Raw genomic sequence first — 20795 nt, 5'->3', positions numbered from 1 at the left:
AGGGCGGCTTACAAGCTTAGCAGTAGCCTTCATTCTATGTATATGCCTGCTTGTTAGGGCTTTCACACACACCCCAAGCGGCATTATTACAAAGTCAGCTTATTGCCCCCAACAATCTGGGTCCTCATTTTACCTACCTCGGAAGGATGGAAGGCTGAGTCAACCTTGAGCCTGGTGGGATGCGAACCTGCACTAATTGCAGGCAGCTGGTGTTACTTAAGGAGGCATTAGCCCACTGCTCCACCAAGGCTCTTTCCTTCAGCCGGTAGCTATCTAAAGTATAGATTGCAGAAACGTATTAATACATGTTAGGACATTTCCACTTTACCATTGGTAGGAAAAGATACTACTTAAAAAGTGTGTCCCAACATGAAAATAAGATGCTTTTTAATCATGGCCTGATTAGAAAATGGAGAAACAGTTTGTTTTAAAATTGTAATTATATGACATATTTAATACTATATGCTTTGTTAATGTCATAACTATTGTGCATCCAAATATTATGGAAGGATCTTTAAGATCAAATTTAATTAATGGTTTATGAATTGTAAAAATAGAAAAAACTGGTCAAAAACATCACAGTTCTAGAAAAAAAGGGATACTTATCGTTCAGCATCTTAACAAAAGGAATTATTTGGCCAAATCATACAAAAGCAAATATTTAAAATACAGCTAAATATGAGATACTTTGGGGAGTTAGGCAGTGAAATGTATGATCTGTGAAGTACCGATATTTATACGATAAACAATATTCTCAACATAAATTTAATAACGCATTTCTTTAGGAAAGAGAACGAGAATTATGCATAACGAATATTTATGCACACCGGATGGGTAGACGTCAGTCAGAGCAAGGTGATTCCTGTTTTTCTCCAAAAGGTACCACAGAGTTTCTTTCACCCTTTATAGAGAAATAAAAAGATGATAACTCTTTTGACTCCTCAACAATATTTCCAATCCTGGTTTTATTTTCTTTTTTAAAATGGCAATACTGCATTTTGTGATCTCCTTATTTAATAGTCACCAATACTGATTAAAGAGGATCATTCTCATAATTCTCTCTAGATGTGAGAAATAAGGGGGAAGAGTTTTGTGGATATTCACTAAGAAATCCAATTAAACTCAAAAGTCCTTGCTTACAGAATTTGAGTAAATATGTGTGCATCTCTGTGTATTTTAAAGAGCCATTTATATTAAGTTGAAATTGCTTTGAGTGTGGCAATTTTCCAGAGATGGGAAGGTGTGAGTAAGGGACCATAACCTGAGCACAGTGGTGTAACAACTACCTGTAGGTTTCCGCTTGCTTTCTCTGAGTAGTTGAGATGATCTTCCTGCCTTAGGTGACCTTGCTGGAAGTAGGGACTCTGGGAGTTTTTCACTCATCCTCCCCCCAGGAACAGCCTTTCCACTACCGCAAGCCTTCTTCCTAGATTACACAGAGGGTGACTAGCCCCAAATCCCCCAGTTTCTTTCTGTGCCAAAGTCTGATGCCTTATTCACCAAATCAGACTGGCTATTTGCATTAGTAACGATTAAATGGAAGAAAAGAGATATAACAGCATAAGAATTAAATCATTTAAAACATGTTGGTAAAATATCACTTTCCTATCACTAATGTCTCTCATGCATGTGACATCTTTCTTTCTTTCTTTCTTTCTTTCTTTCTTTCTTTCTTTCTTTCTTTCTTTCTTTCTTTCTTTCTTTCTTTCTTTCTTTCTTTCTTTCCTTCTCTCTCTCTCTCTCTCTCTCTCTCTCTTTATTTATTTATTTATTTATTTATTTATTTATTTATTTATTTATTTATTTATTTATTTATTGGCTTTTCATAGTTGTTAAAGTCAGCAAAGCGGTACAGGTAAATAACAGCCTAAAACCCAGGACCCTTCGCCAGCTTAAACCTGAAGGAGGTCCGCTGACATTCCACGAGGTACGGAACAGCTGAACAATCCTTTTCTCATTCTTAACTTCTGATCATTTGTACGTTTTGTTTCTGACGACAATTTCCCTCTTGTAACATGCATCTGATAGTAAGATTTTTGGCGGGGGCGGTTTTGCAGACAATTTATAACTATGTTATAAACATAACTTTATTGCTGCAAAAGAAGCTAAAGGATGCAGCTTTAAAATTTCTTGAATTAGTAGGCAATCCTTGGGATAGTCAAGAATATCTTTTACTAAGAACTAGTTAAAACATGGGACAATGTATGGATTTTGATAATATTTTATACTGATCCATGGTTTAGTTATGGTTTGCTGAAGAAATAATGTCCAAGAGATGCCAACATGCCAAGACAGCCAACATGCTAATACAAGGCCAAGCATAAGAAAGTTGAAGGATTCTCCAAAGGAAGCTATTTCCCATCTACTTGCATGCCCGGTGTAGAAGTTCACGGAGTGAACTTTTGGCGTAGCTGGCATTTTTTTGAGGAGGTGGGAGACTGACAGTTTTAACTCTATCAAATTTTGGAAAGCCCTTAAAATATGGTTTTGTCAGCAGGCTTGGTGATCCTACAGAAATAGGGAACAAGAATAAAAAAGTTAGATAAATCTGCAGTTGATGTGTAAGGGAGGCTATTCATCGAGATTTAATTTACCGCTTACACACGTAAAAGTTAACATGGTCTTATATGCTTTTTTCTGTCACCTTTTAGGAATTGAAAGTCAACATTGATCCTGAAACAGGAGTTCATCTCCCTGAGAAATTACTTGGGCAGAACATTTCATGCGAGACATTCATGGGTAAAAAGCATAACTGACTATTAAAAAAGGATCACAAGCCATATCTTTTGCTTTAGGATTCAAACAGAGTGGTATAATACTTTTTTTACAAGTGCTCTGTGTTGCTGTGAATAATGTCTATTCTTCAGAAGAAATATAGAATTTGGGATGTTTCCTGTACAATTTATATAAACTGAAGGTGCCAGTTTAAACAATTGGTAAGGTGCTGTTGTTACTGTTGTTTGTCTAACAGATAATGCATATTCCTAAATACTTACTCTTGAAATATCATTTTTTTGCAGGATTACAAAGTGAAGAGACCGGCTCAAGGACAGAAAAAAACACCCAGTATGAAAATAGAGAAAGGCAGAAGAGCGGGAGAGAAAGGGAAGGGTTGGACTTATTCAAAGAAGAGTTGAATAAATTAAAGGTTGAACCGTCATTTTTTCCTACAAATCATGTTATGCCCAAAGTAAACCATTTGGAAGATACGGCAATGGAAAAACAGGAAAACGAAGATAAGGAGGCAAAAGAAGCAGTTTGTGACAAAGTAATGACACCAATACCAAGCCATAGACCAACTACCTTTAAGAAACACTATGTATTTACGGAAGCCACTGAAAATTTGCATCAGGGATATCCCTCAACTGGTCCCTTACTCAAACCAAAGATGCCATGCAGTGGAAGACGAAGAATCCAGCAACAGGTTGAATTAAGCCGCTTTTGGGAAGATCCTGTCACTAATTATGAGCCCTCTTTTCCTAAATTTCCAAATGAAAGACCAAAGGACAGCCCTTCAACTCCCGGCGAAGGAACCACACAAAAGATACCGCAAGAAAAGAAAAGGCTTCTGCTAGAAAAACTTTTTGGGCCAAACCGCATATTAAATAGTTCATGATGTTATTCCAGTCAAGCAGAAATTAGATAATAGAGGGCATCACAACTAGGGACATATTAAAGTGTAGATAGTGTATAGTATTAGAACAAGGATATATTAGATAGTAGATATTAGATAGTATTAGAACTAAGCAAAATTAGATAGTAGATATTAGTATAACTAAGATATATTACATAGTGGATATTAGTATTAGAGTTAGGATATATTAGATAGTGGATATTAGATAATATTAGAACTAAGAAATATTAGGCATTACATATTAGTGTTAGAATTAGAATATGTTAGATAGTAGATATTAGATAAGATGAGATCTAGGAGATATTAGAAGTTTCTGTAGTTACTATTGTAATAAGCATCACAAAAGTTGTGAACCTTTTGCACGTTTTTTATAAAGTATATATATTAAAGGATTTTTGAAAAAGGTGTTTTATGATTTAAGCTCATCAATTTGTACTTTGGAACAAGATTTCCTTGAAGCGTCTTTCTTTCCTATTTGAAATGAATGAAGGAGAGTATTTCTTTGCTGTTTATAATCAGTGGAGTCGTTTCACCAGACGAGGGAGCCAAAGACTGTAATCTCATCATATTTACTGTATCATTTGGACTAAATGTCATAAACTTTTAATTTTTAAATTTTAGTTAAGTTTGAGGGTAATAGTCAGGGCTTTTTTTCTCATAGAATGCTCAGAACGGAGTTCCAGCACCTTTTTTGGATGGAACCTTGTAGGATAGGCAAGGCGGGTTGTATGACATGTGTGAGTTCCGGCACCTTTTTCTTTTACAAAACAAGCACTGGTAATAGTTATGCATAAGAGAAATGAAAGAAGATTACCAGGGGAAGCTGAATGTTCAAGAGCTTTTTTGGATGAATATACAGCAAAAATGCATCAAGTAATTCGGGCAATGGGAACAAAGTTTGAACTGCATTCCAACCACTGAGCCATGGTGATGCAGCGGTTAGAATCCAGTATCACAGCCTAACTCTGCGCACAGCCAGGAGTTCAATTATAACAAAGCTCAAGATTGGCTCATCCACCTATCCAGTCATTCTCAAGGACCTAACAGAGGCATTATTCTTATGCTTCAGCAGACAGTCAGCCAGTTGTTAGACTGGATTTGGCATTTTATCACCTACCAAGTCCTTTCAAAGGTCCTGGGGTAGGCAAGTGTGTTTGTTTGGTAGTGTTAAAGGTACTGCCACAGGAGGCAAACCAGACATGTCAAACTCGCGACGTCACATGATGTTGCACAACGTATCGTGACGGTTTTGCCATCACTGGCAATGGGGTGGGCGCGGCTTCCGGATGACGCGTCCAGCCCGCAGGCTGGCAGTTTGACACCCCTGATATAAACTCTTCCAACCAAAGCTGCCTTTTGCAACTGACTGAGCGTGATTTTGTCAGTGCCGATGATATTTAAGTGGTGCTCTGGTTGCTTGGGGATGGCATCATAGCCACCTATTAATTTTGCTGTCTTTTGCTACAAGAATTCTAATTCTGTTTACTGGTCTTTGAATTTTGTTATTTTCTCCAATTCTTTTTCTGTTTTTCTGCTGTCTAAAAGAATTGCCATGTCCTTTTTCCAGACATGATTATTCTTACTCATTTGCCACCCAACTTATGGTTCGAGATGACAACTAGCTAAACCAGCAACTTTGTCTTCATTTTTTCCTAGCAGCATATTACAGGTAATGGTCATCCAACAGCATTCACATAAAAATCCTTTAGTTTTTGTATTTGTCCACTGGAGTTGTCTTTTTTTTAAAAACTGGATGGAAAAGGGAAATTTTCTTATTGCTTCCTTAAAATGACCTATGTAACGTAGCGTGGTCACACACAGAGGCGGACACTCGGCTGGGTGAAGAGATTTCTTTATTGATGGTCAGGAATGAAGCTGGGGAAAGGGGGTTACCTGGCGTACCTTTATACCTGCCCAGGTGAATACCAACCAATGGATTCAAACCTGGGCTTCCCGCCAGTGTAGGTGGCCAATAGATTTAAACCCTGGCTTCCCGCCAGAGCTGGCCATAGCCCGGGGCTGTCAAACTCGTTCAAACCAGGCTTTCCGGCCAAATGCGGTTGTAGCCTGGAGTTGTCCAGCCCCGCGCCTCCTGCTGTGCTGACAGCCTGTGTATGCTTTTAGTCGCATACACTACACCCTGTTTGGAAAAATCTTAGTGCAATTGAAAATTACACTTTATCAGACACCTCTGACATTTTGTTTGAAGTCTGTAATTAAATGCAGGTTTAAAAGCTTAAACGTTAACTAGCATCTTCCTAAGAGAAAGTTACTTTGAGGATTGGAGAAAACTCCTGAGAAAACCATGGTCAGCCAAGAGAACCAATCAGTCAATCATCAAACAAACCAACTCAGAGTTTTCACTCAAGGCACCAATGGCCAGACTCAAATTATCCCACTTGGGACGCATTATGCAAAGACCAAGCCCTCTGCAGAAGGTTTTGTGCAAGAAATGTGGAAGGGAAAAAAAGAGGGTGACCCGCAGCAAAGTGGATGGAGTGAAGAGTGCATCGTTGGAGGACCTGAAGGACCAGATTACGAGCAGATAATGATGAGGTTGCTAAAAATCAATCAAAATTCCTTTCTTCTTCCATTTGATCACCTTGCCAAATGAAGAGTTCTGAAAAATGCCAAAAGCTCTATTGTGTGATCTTAGATTACCCAATGAAAGATGTTCCCCTAACATGCATTTTAAAATGTTTTCTATCCTGTATAAATTTATACCCTCCATCAATTTACCCCAGACCAAATTTCATTGTACTCGGTGGAACCTAGAGTAAAGTAGGCACGGATTGAGGAGTATTATGCCCAGTAGAAAAACATAATTTATTGAATGACTGCAGTGAGGAGTGTGAAAGAAACTGGAGGTGACGGAATTATGAAAACGCCTCCTTAACTTCTGGCATATTACTTTTCCCTTCCGTTCAACTTTGCCCTACAGGTCCAATGATGCTCAGAGAAGAGGTTCTCTAGTTGCCATAGTAGCAAAGAACTAAACATCAACTTCTTTGCCAACGAAGCCCAAGAACCGGGTAACGTGAATCAACGGACTACGGGTAGAAGCCTCTGCCTGGGCATCGTAGGGAGGAAGTTTAAACCCTGGGTGCTTAGCGGGGACTTCGATTTCTCTTCTCTGGGCAATCGAGGAGTGCTTGTTTCGGGTTGTGGGTAAGCAAAGATAGCAACAGTTAAGAGGAAGCAAAAACACAAGGAAGATAAAGGCCTGGTAGAAGAGTTCTTCCTAGGGACAAGGAAAATGGAGTAGTTCCTTTTCCCCTCCAAGTTGAATTGTGCTGTCAACTTCCCTTATGTCCATTGTGTGGCTCGCTGAAACCTTGAAACACATTTTCCTATGTCACCCATGTTTAATTAAATGATTAAAGAACTGAAGTCAGAAATACTCTAAAATGATAATGTTTATAATATTTAGAAACTATTTTAAAAGCTTTTTTATCTTCTTTCTATTTTGTCTGTGTATGTCTGTTATCTCCATTTTTCAATAATGTACAGAGAAGAATTTTTCAGTTAGCCTAGAGCAGGGCTTTTCAACCAGTGGTACGGGTACCACCTGTGGTACATTGGCACCTGGCAGGTGGTACGCAACCATCCTAGAAAAGTGGTAGCGGGGGAGGGGAATGAGCTGAACCGGTGGCAGCACCGCACAAGCCTCAGCGAGAGACGGCTGGAGCTGCAGGGCTGTCAGGGCTCAGCGGAAGCGCCAGGAGTAGCACCTTGACCAGCTGGAGCTCAGCACTAATCCTGGCCCTTTTGCTGAGCCCAGAAGAAGCGCCGATCAGCTGGAATGTTGCAGCATCTCCAGGGTCTTGTGATTTACATTCAGATGCTTGGCAACTGATTCATATTTATGATGGTCACGGTGTCCCAGGGTCATGTGAAGTGACCAAAACCTGCTGCAACCACCCAGCAGATGGGGGGGGAATAAAAACCAAACACCCCCACCCCACCTCGGATAGGAGGAACAGCACTGCCGGGTGGCAGGCAGGTATCTTGCTCGGCTGTGACGTGGGTGGCATTTTTTTCAGTGCCATTGTAACTTCGAACAGTCACTAAGTGAACTGCTGTAAGTTGAGGACTACACTTTTTTCCCTTTTTTTGGTCATAACGTTTTTGACACCTTGCTAGGTGACTGGTGGTACTGGGATGTTGCCATATCCTAAAAGTGGTACAATGGGTGAAAAGGTTGAAAAGCCCTGGCCTAGAGACTTAGAATCTTAGAATCTTTTCTTGTATTCTTAAAATAATTTAATGTTCCTTTTTATAGTTTAATATCTCAACCATGATAACTGAGCACTAACTGCACAACCTTTCTCCTCAAATAGTTTTTTTTCCTTTTTCTCATTTGTTCATTCCTTTTTTATGCCTTTTAAAAGAAATGAAACTTCTTTTTTTACTTCTTTACTTTTTAATTTTGTTTTAAATATATAGTTCAATATATGTTGGGCTCAGAAACTAATTTTTGACTTTGATTTATCAGGAAAATATTTTCTCTCTATGATGTTTTCCTAAAGTAGCTGCCATTTCCTTTGGGAAATTAAAGTATAATTGACAGTTTTCCCTGCCATTAGTGGAACGATGATTCTGATTCATCCCTTCATCATACCATACAATATTTTATCAGTATTTAGGTATGGTGTGTGTGTTTGTGTGTGTGTGTATATATCAATCAGTCTGTATAGGCAGTTTTGAATAGTGGTTAGAGTGTTGGCTTAGCAATCCTGCTTTAGGCATGACTAGTTGAGGAGTTCTAGGAGTTGAAGTCCATTCAACTAAAAGTTGTCTAACTGTCTGAGCATATTATGTGAGTATAGCATATTATGTGAGTATAGCAGTTACGCCTTACAAAAGCTAATATTATGAGAGTTCAGGTATGATTTTTCACAATAGGTCGATTCACAAGTAGTTGAATCAGAGTGACTCAAGAAATTATATAAAAGTATTTGAATCTATGTGGTGAATACACACTTGAGCATTTGGCTCTGAGCCTTATGTAAAATTATGTGATCCTTACTTTGTCCAATCTTATCTGCCGTCTTAATTTTTTTTTTTTTAATGTTGGAGGTAAAACATTTCCTGAAAAGAAACCTCAGCAAAAGATCAGATTCACAACTGACCACACTATGAATGCTCAAGAGAAAAATAACATGGTTTGGCGTCTATTGTCATCCAGAGACCATAAAATTAAAGAATTGAAAAATGAAGTGGCTTTTCTGAGGAATAAATTGGAGACCTTTGCTACAGAAAATGCAATGTTGAAGCGTCTTCTCAGGACATCTGAGGAAAAAGAGCACAGGTCTTCTAAGAAGCTGAGAGAGGTTCAGGCAAAACTCTTAAGAACAACAGACGCCTTATGGACTTTGCAGAAAGTTTCTGAAGATAAGAGACTTGGACAGAAAGGAGAACTTCAGCATAAATTAATATCACTTACCCCCAAATTGGAAGGCAGTGATAAGAGAATCCAGGTAACGTGCAACGTACATTGCTAAGAGCCCTATAAAGAAATGTGTTAAGAAACAAGAACAGCTTCCTCAAAGCTCTATTTTACAAGGAAATCTATTCCTACTCAGATTTTTAAATATTTATCCAGCAATTAGAGACATAGATGTGCTGCATTTGGTTTCCCACTTCAGTTCTTTGGGAGTTTCTTATTTGCTGGAAGAGATAATAATTTCAAATGTCATTGGTAGAATATTTTTACCCAAGTTTTACCAATAAAAGTGATAGGCTTGTATCAATCCTGAGAGAAAAGGGAAGCTGCATAAATATGCAGTGAGGAGGATTTTAGTAATAAATTTTCATATCCATCAATAAAATCAAAATTTCTAGATATAAAAAGACATTATTGAAAAATAGGAATGTAGGAAAACAAGAAGAAGATTATAAATAGACAAGTTGGAATTGTGCATTAAAATTGATATGGGCAGGCTAGCTAAGCTAATTACTCATAAATCTTAGTTTCACCACATGAGCTTAGATGGATGTTGAAAAACACTAGCGGGGTGTTTTGTGTGGATTTTGGGAAACCTTCCTGCTCTTCACACTTCCTTTCATTTTTTGCACATTAGGCTCAGTTTTATAGAAAATTGAGATTTTTGTAAGAATGACTCTTGCTTTAACTAGTCGGCTGAAATACTCCATCTCTGATGACATGGTCTAGTCAGCATGTTGAAAATTATATATTGGCTAAACCTACCAGACTTAGCATTATACCAAGGCAAAAGATAAAGCATATTCTGGCTTTATTAGAATTGAAATGAACAAGTTTTTACTCTTGTCTTCTCCTCCTCCTCCTCCTCCACACCTCTTTATGTTAGCGTTATAATACATATTTAATACTGTTTCCACGAAAATAAGACCCAGTCTTATTTTTCCCTTCAAAAAGAGGCATTACATCTTAGTTACAGGGGATGCCTTATTTTTCCCCCTGATACCTGCCTCTCCTTGCAGTGGCATGACAAACAAAACCCCGGGTGTCTGCTCACCCACTTCTTGGTGGCTGCTAGTGGCAGAAGGCACATCAGTGGGGGGAGGGGGAGATCTGCACCCTGTGCCCCGCACCCACTTAATTCAGGGTCCCCTCAGCCAAGCCTTTCACACCCCGCCACTTGCCTTGCCTCTTAGAAATCCAGGCCTAATCAGTACAGAGGCAGAGGGGTAAATGGGGCAAAGCTGATTCACCAGATTTATTTTAAAAAAAGGTGGGCAGTGATTCCCTTTCTTCCTCATGGCAACTTGCAGAACTGCGGCCCAGGTTTCTTCAGAGGCTGGCTGAGCATGGCACTCCAGGCCTTTGTATACAAACAACACCCACAGGCAGCCTCCTGAAGCAGTCCCTAGTTCTTCCGCCCTGGGCCGTTTCCACCACCTCATCTTATTTATGCTCAGTGCCAGCATCTTTCCCAATGGCTACACGGGGTTATATGGTGTCTTCTTGGTAACCTAACCCTAGCCCTAACCCTAACCCTAGCCCTACCTCTACCTCTACCCCTACCCCTACCCCTACCGCTACCCCTAGCCTAGCCCTAACCCTTGAGGTTTTACGTGGAAGAGAAGATCCGTTTCCTCTAGGGCATGCTGGTCTATGCCAAGGGGGCTGGACTCACAGATACCGGTATACTCAGATTCCTACAAAAATCATATGTTAGCTACTACATCCTCAGGTGATCAGGAGAAAAATGTGTTTGCTCTGGATTTTAAGGCAAAAAAGGGAAGAGGAGCAATTTCAAAGGCCCTAAAGCAGACATGTCAAACACAAGGCCCGGGGGCCAGATCCGGCCCACGAAGTGGTTTCATGCGGCCCGCGAAGCCATCCTGGAAACAGTGAGGGAACAGCCCCCACTGCCTTGGCCCTGGCCCAGAGACCCTCCTCCTGCCAGAGACCCTCAGATTTGTCCCACTCCTGCCCAGGCCCCCATAGGCACCCTTGATGCCAACGATGTAGAGCTGGCCACGCCCACCCAGTAGGCCATTCGCACTCTAGCCACACCCACCCAGTAGGCCACACCCACCCAGGCCATACCCACCCGGCCCCCTGAGGGCAACCGCAATGCTGATGCGGCCCTCAATGAAATTGAGTTTGACACCCCTGCCCTAAAGAAAAAGAGCTGCTGCTGTTTGAAGCGGGTGCTGAGGCCAACCCTGAAGGAAGCAATCTGCTCCACCACATTAAGCCCCAGGAAAACTAAGCTGGGTGAGGAAGGCCAGGCTCCCCTTCCCCAATGTTTCTGCAAATCCCTTGAAGAGCTGGCTGATGCTGGGTGGTGAGGAAGTGCAGACCAGAAATTGTTGCATGGAGGGAGGGAGGGAGGGAGGGAGGGAGGGAGGGAGGAAGGAAGGAAGGAAGGAAGGAAGGAAGGAAGGAAGGAAGGAAGGAAGGAAGGAAGGAAGTTTTCTGCCTCTGTGTCTTCCTCAGGTGGCTTACTCTGCCCCTCCTTTACTTTTAGCGTTCAGGGAAGCCCATGCCTTTAAGTGTCCTTAGGTCACTCTTCAAGCTCTATCCTAATCCCCAGAGAGCCGCTGTTGTCGGGCATAAAAACTTTGGTCAGCCCCACAGCAAAGCTGCTCCCCTCCCCGATGTCTGTTCTACATGGGGACGGCAATGGCTGGCTGGTGGAGGGATACCAGGGCTGGCAGAGGGACGTGGCAAGGGAGGCTTACATCACCCAGTCACAGCACAAGCCATGGGAGGGTTGGCAGTGGAGGAGGAGGAGGCAGCTGCAGTTGGACAGATGATCTGCAGAGGGAAGCAGGGGTGGCCAGGACCGAAGAAATCTCCTCCAGTGGTGCACGCGGCTCTCGCACAGCAATAGCAGAGCCTTTCACCATCATTCCTCCCTGGCTCTGAAATGGCAAAAAGGGACCAGGAAAGGTGACTGAGCCTCCCCCACCCATCCTCCATAGCATGGCAGTCTGGCTCGGAAGGGGATTGAAACCGAAAGGCAGGTGGGCAGAATGGGCAGGTTGCCAAGGAAGGAGTGGACTGACAGCAGGGACCCTGAGGTGCACAGCCGCACTTGCCTCTCCTCACCTCCTGGCGGCAAAACCAATGGCATCTGGACAGAGTGGGCGGGGCTTAATTTTGGGATAGGGCTTATACTAGGGGCATGCATGAAAATCAGGCTAGGGCTTATTTTCTGAATAGGTCTTCCTTCTTGGGAAACAATATATACTTTGTTAAAGTTATAACCATTTGGTATCAATACTGTATATTTTGGAAGGATCTTTAAGGTCAAATTGAATTAATGATTTATGAATTGTAAAAATAAAAAAAACCTGGTAAAAAAAACTTCACAGTTCCAGAAAAAAAAGGATATGCATCCTTCAGAATCTTTAGAAAAGGAAGTAGTTGGCCAAATTATGCACTAGCAAAGAGTTAAAATAGAGATAAATAAAATGAGATACTGGGGGGAGTTATGCAGTGAAATGTATCATCTATGAAGATCTGACATTAATACAATAAACTATATTATCAACATAAATTTAATAATGCATTTCCTTAGGAAAGAGAACGAGAACTAAATATTTATGCAGACCAGATGTGGAAAGAGAAAGGGGATTCCTCTTCTTCTCCAAAAGGTAGCACAGAGTTTGTTTCAGATTTTATTGTGGAATAAAAATATGATAATTCTTTTGACTCATCAAAACATATTTCCAATCCTGGCTCTATTTCCTTTTTCAAAATGGCAATAATGCATTTTGCAAACTCATCATTTAATAGTCATCAGTGCTGATTAAAGAGGACCATTCTCATCATTCTCTCTAGATGTGAGAGATGATATGCATATTTACTAACAAATCCAAATAAATTCAAATGTTCTTTGTTACAGGATGCTAGTGCATGTGTGTGCTATATAGATCATAGTTCAGTCATACCCAGGTATTTGACTTATATTTTGATGACTTCTCGAGCCTTTTAAAGTGGGATATAAGCCTGGCTGTGAAACTGAAATTGTTTTATTCCCTCATGCCCTGCTGCCGTTATACCAATGAGTTCAATGGTATCTAATAAAATGCAATCAAAGTGATTTGAAAGCATAAGAATTAAATCACTTCAAACGTGTTAGTAAAATATCACTTGCCTATCACTGTCAGTCATGAATGTGTCATGTTTATTTATTTATTTTTGACTTTTCATAGATGTTAAAGTCAGCAAAGCAATACGAGGAAATATCAGTCTAAGACCCAGGACTCTTCGGCAGCTTAAGCCTGAAGGAAGTCAAACGACCGTCCACGAGGTATGGAACAGCTAAACAATCCTTTTCTCATTCTTAACTTCTGATGGTTTGCAAGTTTTGTTTCTGCTGAAAATTGCCATCTTCTTGTAACATGCATCTTCTACTTTTTTTTGCAGACAATTTATTACTATGTTATAAACATAACTTTGTTACCAGAAAGAAAGCTCAGGGATGCAACTTTAAAATTTCTTATTGTATTACTACAAACATGTCAAACCCGCGACATCACGTGATGTCACGCAACGTATCAGAGCTTTTTTCCCATTGCAGGCAATGGGGTAGGGGCGGTTTCTTGATGATGCATCTGGCCCGCAGGCCGGCAGTTTGACACCCCTGTATTAGTAGGAAATCCTTGGGATAGTTAAGAAAATGTTTTAAGACATGGGACAATGTGTGGATTGTGATAATATTTTATACTGATCCATGGTTTGATTACGGTTTGCTGAAGAAATAATATCTAGTTTGCCCAAAATGCCAAAAGGACAACCATAAAAGAAGTCAAATCAATTCTCCAAACAAAGCTATTTCTGATCCACTTGCCCAATGAGGAAGTTCAGGAAAGGTTTTGGCCTAGGTGCCATCTTTTTGAGGAGCTGGGAGACTGGCAATTCTGAGTCTATTAAACTGTTGCAAATCCCTTAAAATATGGTTTTGTCAGCAGGCTTGGTGATCCTATAGAAATAGGGAACTGGAAATGACTATATTATAGGTAGGATTTTAAATGAACTCTCCAAAGCCTTTGATTATATTTGTAGTTTTTTTTATAAATGGCTTATAATGGCTCTGACTGAATTTTGCTTGTTGCCCAGTCTCACGCATGAGACAGGAAACTTTATAAATATGTTAAACAAAAAAACAAGACATTCCAGCAGTACCCTTCCTCTCTCTTTCCTGGCTTGTCTTAGATCCATGCATGGCTTATTGTGCTAGGAATGGTTGCTTCTTTCCTCCCTTAATAACTTTGTCCTTCTTTTGAGCAGGGTCTTGGGGACTCTGTTTATAAAGGTAGTCAGAGTGATAGCTATATACTATTAAAGCTTTCCTGTTTGTCTCTGTGTAAGCCTTGAATGGGCAAAACAATGTGTCGTACGGCAATCATTTTTGAACCGAGATACCTGAAATGGGCTTACTTACACTGCAAAGTCTGGAACCCATGGCTTATGTGGAATTGAAATTGGGCAGAATTTATAAACCATTTTATGACCTAAAATTATCATAAGACATATTAGGACATAATACAAAATGTCACAAAATATTTCCTTTGGTCAACTGCTGATCTTTGACCACGCTATATAGTTCAGTATGACTATTCTCAATATCTCCATGAGTTTTTAAGAACTTTTCTAGTGAAGACAGTACATTAGAAGCTCCCTTATTGTTCAAGGCACTGAGGAAAGGTGATATCTCTGAAAAAATGACCCAATGGGTCGTGGATTCTCCAGTATTAACTAAAATGCTGGATAGGACAAGGGAGTTCTAGGTTCAAGTCCACCTTCACTCGCCATACCTTAGGCAACTTTGGTATTTAGTGACTATCAATCAAATCAAATCAAATCATTAACCTGGAGTTTCTATTGGAAATCAATATTGGAGGAAATATTTAAGTCTTGAAGAAAAAGTGAGATATATATCTAAGAAGTAAATAAAATAAAACCTTTATTTATTTATGTTTCCCTAACTTGGATTATCATTTTAATCTATGTTCATACAATATTGGGAGTGTTTAGATAGATACTTTATTAGACAGAGTAAAATGAAATGAAGGATGATGACTATCGATTAGTCTGCAATAGATGTGAAAGGGAGATTACTAGTGGAGATTTAATGACACTTTATCACCTACACAAGTAAAAGGTAACATTAATTTATAGATATATGCTTTTTTCTCTGACCTTTCAGGAATTGAAAGCCAGCGTACATGAAGAAATGCTACATATCACTGGGGGGAAAATTGAACCTCAAAGAGGAGTGCATTTCCCGGATGTGTGTTCAGTGAACACGTCAAACAGGACATTCATGGGTAAAAACCATAGTTGACTATAAATATTGAACTGTAAATATCACAGAACATACTTTTTGGTTAAGGATTGAAACATAGTGGCATAATGCTTTAATTTAAACTGCTCTACGTTACTGCAAACAATGTCTATTCTTCAGAAGAAATCCAGAATTTGACATGTTTCTTGGAGAAATTATTTCAAGTGAAAGTGTCATTTTAAATAATTTGTAAGAGTAAATAGAATAATGTGCTTGTATTACTGTTGTTTGTCTAACAGATAATGCATATTCCTAAATAGTTACTGTTGAAATAACATTTTTGGCAGGATTACAAAGTGAAGAGAAGGGCTCAAGACAACAGGGAAAGACTGAAAGACAACCCTTCAACTCCACACTGAAGATGCCGCCAGGAAAGAAAAAAAGAGACTTCTGATAGGAAATCTATATGTCTAAACTGCAGATTAAATACCTAATTATGGTTTGTGATTCCAATCAAGCGGATAAATATTAGATAAACATATTAGAGTGTAGATAGTGGATAGTATTAGAACTAAGTGATATTATATAGTAGATAGTAGTAATGATATAATTTTTTAATTGTTTTTAACTTTTGTATTTTTTGTTTTTAATCACCCTGTAAACCGCCCTGAGTCCTTCAGGAAAGGGCGGTATATAAATACAATAAATAAATAAATAAATAAAATTAGAATTAGGATATATTACATAGTGGATATTAGTATTAGGATATATTAGATAGTAGATATTAGATAATTTGAGGAATAGGAGATTTAGAATTTTCTGTAGTTAATATTGTAATGAGCATTACAAAAAATTATTTTGTGAACTTTTTGAACATTTTTTATAAAACATACTGTATATATTAAAGGAAGTTTGGAAAAGATGTTTCATGACTTATGCTTATCAGTCAAATCTTATGAAACAAGATTTTCTTGAAGCCTCTTATTTTCCTACTTGAAATGAATAAAGGAGAATATTTCCTTGCAGCTTCTATTCATTGATACTGTTTCACCACACGAGGGAGCCAAAGACTGTAATCTAATTACATTTACTAGACCAATTGGATTTAATATTATAAACCAAGGGTGGCGAACCTAGGGCAAGCGTGCCACAGGCAGCACGCAGAGCCGTCCCTGTGGGGAGGCGTGCCATTGATGTGCTCCTCCCCCTCTCCATGCATTCGCAGTCCGGGAACAGCTGAGAGCTGGGCGGGGTCAGGGAACTTATAATAGGAGCAGTTTGGGCGGGACAGTGAGTGAGCGGCCTTTGGAAGCAACCAATAGTGAGGTTAAAATCATTTTAACAACCGGCTCTCTGCCTCACCTTCCCTCCGTCTTGGTCAGGCTGGGCTGCTCGGGGGGTTGACTGGGGAGGGGTAAGGAGGGTTCAGGCTGTGTGAAGGCAAGGGGGTCTGTCTGGAGTGGGGGGTGGGAGAGCCTCAGCGGAGGAAAGGCCCCCCTGCTGACCGAGCCTCTCATCCACATTGTGGTCAAATAGGATTGCATAGAAGTGGCACCGGGCAGGGGGCTGGGGGCACATCGGCAGGGTGGAATCAGAGCCACCATCATCTCCCTTCCGCAGTGCAGTCCCATCGGCGTGGGCGGAGATGGCCCTGGTGGCTCTGACGGGGGTGGTGGTTGCTTCTCTGAGCCTCTTGACTGGCCAAGTGGTCTGTACAGTGGTGCGGGAAGGCAGGATTTGGCATGCGGCCACCCTTTGCTGCTGCTGCCGTACATTGTCCCATGTGCACCTCCGGGCCATGCATGCGGGACGATGTGGGATGGCAGCAGGGAGGGGAGGGCGTGTGCCACAGTGACCTTCTCCTGCCACTGCGCCCACTAGCTCAAGAATGGTCGGCACAGCTTTGCTTCCAGATCTGTGGCTGGCTGGGCTTGGCGATGCAGGCATCACCCCTGCCACCTCCTGCTTCCCTGTGTGGTTGGCCGGTCAAGAGGCTCAGAGCAGAAGAAGGAGCAACAGCCACCGCCCCCATCAGAGCCACCATGTAGACAGGGCCTGCACCAGGTGAGGGCTGCTTTCCGGCCGTCCTGAGACCACTTCTGCCCATGCCAATGGGGCTGCCATGATGTAGAAGGCTGTGGCTGCTGACAGACACCATCGTCCCCCATGCACTCGCTGGCCTCTGTGTGTGTGTGGGCTGATGGTGTCAGGCACCAGCTGCTCCAGCCCCTGCCTCGTCTTGCCCCGCGGCAATTGGCACACCCACCCTGCCTCACCTCACCCCACAAGACAAGCCTCCAGCCCACCACCCCACCTGCCAGAGACCCCCTGGATCTCCTCCAACCCTGCCCGGCCCCACAGGCATCCCTCCCCACGAGATCATTGAGGTAGCCACACCCACCATGGCCATGCCCACCCAGTCGTCTGTGACCTCTGTGGCCACGCCCACCCAGTCAGCCACACCCACCCGGCACCTGGCGATAAATAAACGGGTTTTGGGTTGCGGTTTGGGCACTCGGTCTCTAAAAGGTTCACCACCACTGTCTCAGTACAAACAAGGAAGCAATGGCAAAATATTTCTGAAAATCTTTGCCAAGAAAACTACAGGGATTCTCCAGATCTCTGAGAATTGGACACAACTGGATGAAATAAAAAATAAAAGTTATGGCTCTCCTGATGGGAGGACATTCTGGTAAATCTTCTTTAAGCAGGTGTCTACCTGTCCTCACCTGAACCTTGAGTCAGCCAGGGTCTAAGGCACCCCAAGTATGGGCTTAGGTAATCTGCAACTAGAGTGTTTTTGTGGTTGCCTGATCACATTTTAGGTCATTTTCATGTACATTCTTGTTTTACCAGAATGGGAAACTAAACTATGGGGTCATTCTTTTTTAAAAACAAAAATGATGTTCAGAAAGAATTTTAAAAGAATTATAAAGTGTCAGTATGTCAGTCGTAAGTCTTGAACAAGGGGATTGATTATAGTTGGGACTTGGAATCCAAATGCTAAACCCATGCCTTAGAGATATTGGTAGTCTTTGGTTAATAACAGCAATTAGAATTTCCATTGGTAAGCAACATGATTTTACGTCAGGCTGCTCTTATACTTCTCATCAAACTGAGATGAAATCTGGATAATTTGGAGTCTTAGATGCAGGGGGCGGGGATGAGGTGACAAGAAAGAAAAGAGAAAACACAAAAGGAGTCATCTTGTTTTTCTGGAGTTCAACAGCCAAATAAAATTGCTTTCTACTAATCATTTGTTACATTTTAATTTTGATGAAATTAAAACATTCCTCCAGTTACGATATTATTGTGGTTTATTGCACAGTCAGCCAGATGTCCAGATTTGATTTGGAATTTTCATCCACCTATTCAGTGACCCGCAGCAAAGTGGATGGACTCGGCTACTGGAGTGAAGAGTGCATCGTTGGAGGAACAGATTATGAAGAGAAAAATCCATCTATATACAGTAGTTGCAAAAAAATCCTAATGCAATTAATCAAAAATCCTTTCTTCTTCTAATTTACCACCTTGACAAATGAACTGTTCTGTAAAACGTGAAAAAGTCTATTTTGTGATCTTGGATCTCATGTTACCATATTTCACTTTTGTTGTTTTTAGATGAATCAGGACTTTTTAAAAAAAGTGAACCTGAGCTATATATAGCTTCCAGAAGCTTTTTTGCTCTTCTACAACAAAGTCTCCTCCCCAGTGAGTGAAGAAAAACCAAATTTTAATTTTTCATTTTTGGTTTGGAGGCTTGGGGACAAAATGAGTGTTATAAGCCTTCTGGGGCTTAACAAACTATTCTTCAAAGTAATATTCATCTTAGAAATAAGCTCTGCCCATTTCTGGAGTGCTTCTCTTGTGTCTCTGTTCATTCACAATAGCCATATGCAAGGCTGGTTCAGCTTCCAGATCAAGAGAAATCAAACACATCTGATATATGAGTTTCCAAGCAGGTAGTAATAACCCAATCTTGCTCTACGTTCTGCCTCGGTTTAACTTCCCAATAAGCAACTGAATCGGAAGATAATTTAAAAGCAGTTTATTAGGGTACCCTGGTAAAGTGGGATCTCTCTATGAAAAGGAGAAAATCCTGAGACCCCTTTTACATTCCTTTTTATAGTTAACACGACAAAGAAAAATGAAAGAGAAAAGTTGGTTGGAGAAGATAAGAGTAACTCCTCCCTCCACAGTAAATCAACTACAAAGCTTGTTTGAAGTTAGATGCCAGTTGACAGTGAGAAACATTTTCTTATCAGGAGATAATCTCTAGAATATTCTTCTGTAAATTATCTTTTCAGTTTAGGAATGTTAAAAGCTATCTAATCAATACCTAGAACCATAGGATAAAAGTTCTCCTAAATTTCAATCTGTAATGAACCTGAATATTATTTTAAGAGAGCAGATAAGTCTAATTAAGATTCAAAAAGTTATAAATTGATTTGCATTTCAATGAGTGAAATAAGTATTTGGCCCCTTCGCAAAACAAAAGTGCTTGGTAGCAAAATGCTTGTTGCCAATCACAGAGGCCAGACGGTTCTTGTAGTTGGCCACCAGGTTTGCACACACCTCAGGAGGCATTTTGTCCCACTCCTCTTTGCAGATCCTCTCCAAGTCGTTAAGGTTTTGAGGCTGATGTTTGGCAGCTCAAACTGTCAGTTCCCACCACAGATTTTCTATGGGATTATGGCCTGGAAACTGGCTAGGCTACTCCAGGACCTTGAGCCACTCCATTGTTGCCTTGGCTGTGTGTTTTGGGTCATTGTCATGCTGGAATACCCATCCATAACCTATTTTCAATGCCCTGGCTAGGGAAGGAGGTTCTCACCCAAGATTTGATGGTATATAGACCCATCCATCATCCCTTTGATGCGGTGAAGTTATCCTGTCCCATTAGGAGAAAAACACCCCCAAAGCATGTTTCCACCTCCATGTTTGACTATCAGGATGGTGTTCTTGCGGTCAGACAACAATCCTCCTCCTGCAAACACGGCGAGTTGAGTTGATGCCAAAGAGCTCGATTTTGGTCTCATCTGACCACAACACTTTCACCCAGTTCTCCTCTGAATCATTCCGATGTTCATTGGCAAACTTCAGACAGGCCTGTACATGCGCTTTCTTGAGCAGGGGGACCTTGTGGGCACTGCAGGATTTCAGTCCTTCATGGCGTAGTGAGTACCAATTGTTCTCTTGGTGATTTTGATCCCAGCTGCCTTGAGATCATTAACAAGATCATTGACAAGATCATCCCATATAGTTCTGTGCTGATTCCTCATCGTTCTCATGATCTTTGAAACTTCATGAGGTGAGATCTTGCATGGAGCCCCAGACCAAGGAACATTGACAATTATTTTGTGTTTCTTCCATTTGCAAATAATTGCACCAACTGTTGTCACCTTCTCACCAAGCGACGATAGTCTTGTAGC

At 40.9% G+C, this 20795-nt stretch overlaps 1 protein-coding gene across 1 annotated transcript; it reads left to right on the top strand.

The window, feature by feature from the left end:
- Window positions 1-6643: 6643 nt before the first annotated feature.
- LOC308667433 (lebercilin-like protein) lies at window positions 6644-16045 on the top strand. Its single transcript, XM_081326645.1, has 6 exons — window positions 6644-6802; window positions 8714-9114; window positions 12652-12727; window positions 13289-13386; window positions 15286-15406; window positions 15711-16045. The coding sequence occupies exons 2-6, from the start codon at window positions 8773-8775 to the stop codon at window positions 15815-15817; spliced, it is 744 nt and encodes a 247-aa protein (XP_081182771.1). The 5' UTR covers window positions 6644-6802; window positions 8714-8772; the 3' UTR covers window positions 15818-16045.
- The last annotated feature ends 4750 nt before the right edge of the window (window positions 16046-20795 follow it).

Source organism: Vipera berus, assembly GCF_964194415.1.
Source record: "Vipera berus genome assembly, chromosome: 4".
NCBI classification, from domain to species: domain Eukaryota; kingdom Metazoa; phylum Chordata; class Lepidosauria; order Squamata; family Viperidae; genus Vipera; species Vipera berus.
Note: the sequence above shows the minus strand (reverse complement) of the source record. Positions and strands in the feature narration are given on the sequence as shown.